Source organism: Pan troglodytes, chromosome 20 (genome assembly GCF_028858775.2).
Source record: "Pan troglodytes isolate AG18354 chromosome 20, NHGRI_mPanTro3-v2.0_pri, whole genome shotgun sequence".
Lineage (NCBI taxonomy): Eukaryota > Metazoa > Chordata > Mammalia > Primates > Hominidae > Pan > Pan troglodytes.
The window spans coordinates 58,462,733-58,469,232 of NC_072418.2; the positions used below are offsets into that span (position 1 = coordinate 58,462,733).

At 61.6% G+C, this 6,500-nt stretch overlaps 1 protein-coding gene across 3 annotated transcripts; it reads left to right on the forward strand.

Moving 5' to 3' along the window:
* Positions 1 to 734: 734 nt before the first annotated feature.
* On the forward strand, positions 735 to 6,485 carry CCDC106 (coiled-coil domain containing 106). 3 transcript variants are annotated; one of them, XM_016936907.3, is made up of 6 exons: positions 735 to 911; positions 2,337 to 2,412; positions 2,540 to 2,644; positions 2,743 to 2,919; positions 4,617 to 4,829; positions 5,771 to 6,485. In XM_016936907.3, the coding sequence occupies exons 2-6, from the start codon at positions 2,382 to 2,384 to the stop codon at positions 6,085 to 6,087; spliced, it is 843 nt and encodes a 280-aa protein (XP_016792396.1). In that variant the 5' UTR covers positions 735 to 911; positions 2,337 to 2,381; the 3' UTR covers positions 6,088 to 6,485. The 3 variants fall into 3 exon arrangements, with proteins under 3 accessions (XP_016792396.1, XP_009434736.1, XP_016792395.1); XM_009436461.4 differs by lacking the exon at positions 735 to 911 and adding an exon at positions 1,354 to 1,612 and having other exon boundaries at positions 2,281 to 2,412; XM_016936906.4 differs by lacking the exon at positions 735 to 911 and adding an exon at positions 1,482 to 1,612.
* The last annotated feature ends 15 nt before the right edge of the window (positions 6,486 to 6,500 follow it).

Here is a 6,500-nt window from a genome sequence, read left to right on the forward strand (position 1 = left end):
AGGATGGTCTCGATCTCCTGACCTCGTGATCCGCCCCCCTCTGCCTCCCAAAGTGTTGGGATTACAGGCATGAGCCACTGCGCCCGGCCCACAAAAGTTTCTTTACCATAGTTAGCTTTAGTTTGTGCATCTTTTTTTTCCATCAACTATTATTATTACTATTTGAGACAGAGTCTCGCTGTGTCGCCCAGGCTGGAGCAGTGGTGCGATCTCGGCTCACTGCAACCTCCACCTCCCCGGTTTAAGCGATTCTCCTGCCTCAGCCTCCTGAGTAGCTGGGATTACAGGTGTGCACCACCACGCCTGGCTAAATATTTTTTTAAACTGCTGATTTCATCCTATTCTATTGAATTCTCCACCCATGAACCTGTAGTTTGGAAAAGACCAATCTAGGGCAGATGGCTCCCCCTGGAATTTTTGGACCAGGCTGCAGTTAATCTGTAAAGTGGGGAGGGGAGGATCATGGTCACAGCTTTGCAGGCGGTGCAGACATTTAGATTCTCCCTCCATCGGGTTAAGACCTTGCTCTTACAAGGGCTGGCCACAGTCCAGAGCTTGGATGCTTCTGGTGAACAGGAGAGGCAGGTGGAGCTGAGCCTGAAGCTTAATAAACATCTGCTTATTCATTCATTTTTCTTGCCTATTTTGTGCCAGGCACTGTGCTAGGCCTCATTTGCTCTTCCGACCTCTTTTTTGGGGAGGAAGAACAAATCTTCCGTTCATACTCCCCAGAGTGGGAAAGAGCCTCCCAGAGGCTGCCATCATACCCCACCATCTGACCTCAAATAATACCAGCAGCGCTCCTCTCTTCAGCCCTGACTATGGCCAGGTGCTGGGCTGAGCTTCTGTGTGTCGCATCACTCCATCCTCACAAGAAATTTAGAAGAGCTTGTAATTTCCCCATTTTACAGGTGAGTTAACAGGCTGGGGAGGAGCAGGAACAGTCAGGACTGGAATCTAGCTTTGCTCCAAAGCCGGCTCTTAATTACCAACATGGGGATGGGGGTGGCGTGTTCCTGGCCCTCATTTTCCGGGAGAGGGGTAACTCCCCCGATTTTGGCCCCCACATCCCTGAGAACCTTGGGGTCTGGCTGTAGGAGGTAGGGGAGCTCTGAGGGGTCCGCGCTGGCCAGTTCCTGAGAGAGCGTTAAAAGTAGATTCTCCTTTCGCTCCAACTTTCTCGGTGTCTCAAACACTCTCCTGCCTTCTGGGCCCATTGGGCACACCGCCACCCAATCCGGGGACCCCCGGAGACTCGCCAGCTCTCCAGGATGGGAATTTCGTGATGTTCCCTGCCTGAGCTTCGGGGAGGGCGGGGGAGTGCTGTAAGGGGCTATCGCGCAAGTGCAGACCCTCTGCTTCTGCCGCAAACGGCGGGCCTCACCTGGACCCGGGGACTCTTCAACGAGGGGCGCTAGCCTGGCCCGACTGGGCGAGTCCCCGCGTCCCTGCCCGTTCCGTCGCTCAGTTCCACGACTCGCTCCCCTGCCGCCCCGCCTGTTCGCGGGTGGGTGGGCGCTTCCCTCGGCTCCCCGTGACACTTTGCAGACGCTCCCCGGCGCCGGGCATGGGCGCCGCCGCCGTCGGTCCCCGAGCCGGATTCCGCGCGCGGGTGGGTGAGCGCGGGGGGCCTCGGCCCCTCGGACCCCGGGCACCCGCGGGCGGGGGATGGTGGCCGCGTTTGCACCCCCGCCCTAGTGCATGTCCCCGCTGGGATCGTTCCACGACCGCTCCCCCTCCCACCCGCGGGACAAAGGGCGGGGGCGGGGGGGGGCGCACCCCCACGCGTGACCTTTCCCCGTACTGCGCACGCGCCCAGCCCCCACCACCGGGGGACGGTCCGCCTGCCCACGCGAGTGCGGGGGAGGGGTGTGGGGGCCCCGAAGGTAGGGGAGGCAGCGCGCACGGGCTGGACCTCCTCCTACCCTGGGAAGTTGGGGCAGTTTCCCCTGCACCTGCCTCTTCCTTAGGCCTGGCAGTGGCCCGCGATGAGAGACGGTCCTTCCCCTTCAGGCCAGGTGTCCCTGGTCAGGCGACCCCTTGGGGCACCCAGCAATTTAGGGCTTCAGCTTCCTTTTCCTTCGATACCCAGGAGCCCACGTCCCCAGCTCACTTCTCCCCCAGGACCTAGGCGGCTGGGCCCCCTGCCCCTGACTCCAGGAGCCCAGGAGTTTGAAGCCCAGGCGCGTTTTGCCTCAGTCCTGGGGTCCAGGCTCCCTCCTCCCTCAGACCAGGGGTCCAGGCCAGAAGGTCCCTCCTGTCTCACTTCACCTCCCCCAGGATGGACCCTCCAGTCCATCCGCGTCTCTCCATTTGTGGCTGCCGTTTCTGTCCAGTGCCCCTGAGGCCCTCGGCTGCTGGGGTCCGCAGGAAGCCGCGCCATGAATGACCGGAGCAGCCGGAGGCGGACAAGTGAGGAAGCTGGGTCCCCTTCCCTACCCTGGGTCCCAGTGCGGTCGGCTCCAGGCTGCCGTGGTTGGGGGGTGGCCTGAGAGGCCCGGGGAATTCTCTGGGGTAACCCGGGGCCTCTCCTCTCCAGTGAAGGACGATGAGACCTTCGAGATCTCCATTCCCTTCGATGAGGCACCCCACCTAGACTCACAGATCTTTTACAGTCTGAGCCCCTCTCGGAGAAACTTCGAGGGTGAGCTGAGGGGGTGTGGAGGGACTGGAGTCAGCTGGGAAGCCAAGCCCTGAGTCCCAGGGTGTGACCTGGTCCCCCCACCCTCGCTGTGTCCCTAGAGCCTCCGGAGGCTGCGTCCTCCGCCCTGGCTCTGATGAACAGCGTCAAGGCCCAGCTGCACATGGCTCTGGAGAGGAACTCCTGGCTGCAGAAGCGCATCGAGGACCTGGAGGAAGAGAGGGACTTCCTGCGGTGCCAGCTAGACAAATTCATCTCTTCTGCTCGGATGGAGGCAGGTGTGTGTGGGGTGCTCTGATCCACCTGCCTCCCTGTCCCGCTACTGGGTACCCGCTCACCCAGACTCAAGGCTCCACTGTTTGGCTGGCTGGGTGGGACCTGCCCTGTTGGCCCTGTCTGCTAGTCCCCTGCCTGTTTTGGGCCCCCAGGCCCAGCTGCCTCCTCGCTTGATTCCAGGGCCTCATCCCCATGAACTGTCTACTGGGGCCCGTCCTCCTGCCTTCTCCGTCAGCTCCCCAAATCCCATCAGCCTCCAGTGCCCTGCCATCTGCTTCCTCGGCCCATGGTGACTTCAGGGACCCTGGCACCTGAGAGCCCCTCTCTTCTGACTCCTAGGGGGACCTTCCTTCATCTCTTTGGCCAAGAGGCCCACCCTAGTTCTTTGGGTTTCCTCAGGGGGCCCCTGCTCCTCCTCCCGTCCCTGTCTTCTCCAAGATCCAAGAGTCCAGCCATCCGGCCTCCTCCTGTCCCCCCCTCCCCTCTGTGACACCAGGGGCCATCTTCCCACCCACCCTGTCCCATCCTTGGTTAATGAGCACTTCTTCCTCATCAAAGACATTAAGTCCCTTCCTTTGTGGGCCTTTTTGGGTGGCGACCCCAGCAGGTGCTGTCCCTCAAACCCTGCCTGATTCCTGGGCAGTCCCCACCCACATACCTTGCTCTGCTATAATTCATGGCCAGAAGCAGCCCAGATAGCTCCCATAGCAGCCCCCAGCCCCAGCCAGTTCACAGCTAGCGTCTTCTCTTGACTGGTGGGACCCTGTGCCCTGCTTAATACATTTTGGACCCCAGCCCCATCCTCTTCCCCGGATGGTCAGGCCGTTTGCCCGACAGCCCATGTCCTGGAGAACCCACACTCTACCCCACCTACCCTCATCTCAGCCTTGCTAGCTCCTTGGCTGGGAAGACCCCTCAAAAGCTCCCACATCTCTCTTTGTGAATTCAACCCTTTCCCCAAAAAACCTGGGCAAGGGGGCTATGGTCTTGTGGTGTCTCTGTTACTGGAAGCCCAGCATCTGGGGATCTGGCCTTCCCTCTGTTCGGGAACAAACCACCTCTGGCTGCCCTTGGGCCTGCCACTGTCTCCTCTCACTGATGGTTCCATCCTGGGTGACTGACTCCTTTGCACAGACAGTTTGGCCCTGCGGCTTCGGCACTTTCCCAGTGGGGACCCTGGCACCACAGCCCTCCCCTAACCCACCTTCTAGAGGAATCTGTGTCTGGGCCTCTGCCTGCCGGCTCCCTCTGTCTAGATGGAGGTGGGACCCAGCCTGCTGGACCCAGGGCCCCTGATTTCTCTCGGTCTGACCCCCGACTCCAGCCAAGGCCTTGCCTGCCTCCTGGGTTTCCAGAGGCTACTCTCCAGAGGTCCCGCCCAGTCCCCAGAAATCTCTCCCTCCCCTATGGGAACCGCGCATAGTCACAGGGGTCCTGAGGCCCCTGGTTGGCGGCCTCTGTAAGACCTCTTGCCAACCAAGGCCTCTGAGAAAATGCTCCACCCATTACCACCTCCCACAGATCCCAGCTGGCTCTACTCAGCCACCAGCGTCTCTACCGTACTCCCTGTCTCTCTGTCTCTTTAGGGGACCAGCCCAGGTTGGGGGATCCAGTTCGGGGACTGCAGCCTCTCTCAGTCCCAGGACCTGTGATGGGATGTCTCGTCCCTTGGTTCATGTGTGTGTCTCCATCTCCCCAGAGGACCACTGCCGGATGAAGCCTGGGCCCAGGCGGATGGAGGGGGACAGCCGTGGTGGGGCTGGGGGCGAGGCCTCGGACCCTGAGTCAGCAGCCTCCTCCCTCAGCGGAGCGTCCGAAGAAGGCAGCGCCAGTGAGAGGAGGCGGCAGAAGCAGAAGGGAGGTGCTAGTCGGAGGCGCTTTGGGAAGCCCAAGGCCCGGGAGAGGCAGCGAGGTGAGTGGGGTGCATGGGGCGGGCGCTGAGGGGCCCGGGCTGCTGAATTTCTATGTGTCCTTCCCAGAGGTCCCCCTTTCTCTCCAGCCTTGCTGGAGAAAGACCCACCGGGTTCTGTCTCTCCCTCCTCCACGTGTGGTCCTGGGTTTACTTTCTTTTTTTTTTTTTTTGGCGGGGGGGGGGGCGGGGGGGGACGTCTTTCCCCATCGCCCAGGCTGGAGTGGTACAGTGGCGCATTCTCACCTCACTGGAATCTCCGCCTCCTGGGTCCACGCCATTCTCCTGCCTCAGCCTCCCGAGTAGCTGGGACTACAGGCACCCGCCACCACGCCTGGCTAATTTTTTTGTGTTTTTAGTAGAGGCCAGGGTTTCACCGTGTTAGCCAGGATGGTCTGGATCTCCTGCCCTCGTGATCCACCCGCCTCGGCCTCCCAAAGTGTTGGGATTACAGGCGTGAGCCACCGCGCATGGCCTGTCCTGGGTTTACTTTTAAGTTTTGGTCCACCGTCGAGGGCAGGGCCACCTTGGGCACCTCCTTAACTTTCATCAGTAAGAAGGAGGTGCGCAGTAGGACCTACCTCACGGGGAGGGTGAGACTTGAATAAGTGAATTCACCTGAGGCAGGGAGACGAGGGTGATGGCTGGGGGGGTCGGGGGGTGCTGGGACCGCGTGGGTTGAACCCGGCCTCTTGGCTCATTTTGTCTCCTCACCCTCCTTCCTGGGCCTGCCTCTTCCCATTTCCCACTGGTCCAAGATCTGGCAGCGCTTCTTCCCCTCCTCTCTGCCCCTTCCTTGCCTGTTGTTCTCCGTCTCCTCCTGCACCGGCCCGTGCCTCTGCTCGCCGAGATCCTTCCTTCCCATGGCCGTTTCCCTTCCCGTGTCCGCCCCCTCAGTCTTGTCCCCTGCCCCTCACTTCCGTGTCCCCGCCTCCACCCCTCAGTGAAGGACGCCGACGGGGTCCTCTGCCGGTACAAGAAGATCCTGGGCACCTTCCAGAAGCTCAAGAGCATGTCGCGGGCCTTCGAGCACCACCGCGTGGACAGGAACACCGTGGCGCTGACCACGCCCATCGCCGAGCTGCTCATTGTGGCCCCCGAGAAGCTGGCCGAGGTGGGCGAGTTCGACCCCTCCAAGGAGCGCCTGCTCGAGTACTCCCGCCGCTGCTTTCTGGCCCTGGACGACGAGACGCTCAAGAAGGTGCAGGCGCTCAAGAAGAGCAAGCTGCTGCTGCCCATCACCTACCGCTTCAAGCGGTGATCGCACCACGCCTCCGCGCCTCCACCCGGGCCTTCCTCCCCCGTAGACCCCGGTGGATGACCTGCCCCTCTCCCCGCCGCGCCCCTGCCCCTCCTCCTCGCTCCCTGGGTTGGGGGCTCCCTTAGCCGGGCCCCCAAGCGCGACGGCCCCGGACCGGCCGCGGCCCCTTCCCGAACGCCGGCACCCCCTTCCGCTTGGGCTGCCGGGCCCCTTCCTCCTGGAAAACCAGGCAGGCGGGTGCCCCCCCTCGAGTGGGGGACTGTACAGACCCCGTCTCCGCCCCGGCCCCGCGGAGGAGCTGCCCACCTGATTCCCGGACAGACCTCCCCAACTCCGCGTGAGACAGAGAATTATTCAGATAATTTAAATTAAAAAACGACGTGAAAATTTGGAATAAACTTGGCCTCAGCCTC

Coding starts and splice junctions, on each gene's coding strand:
- CCDC106 (XM_016936907.3), top strand. CDS start 2,382: ATGAATGACCGGAGCAGCCGGAGGCGGACAA. Junction 2,920..4,616: donor TTCTGCTCGGATGGAGGCAG/GTGTGTGTGGGG, acceptor CCATCTCCCCAG/AGGACCACTGCCGGATGAAG. Junction 4,830..5,770: donor GGCCCGGGAGAGGCAGCGAG/GTGAGTGGGGTG, acceptor TCCACCCCTCAG/TGAAGGACGCCGACGGGGTC.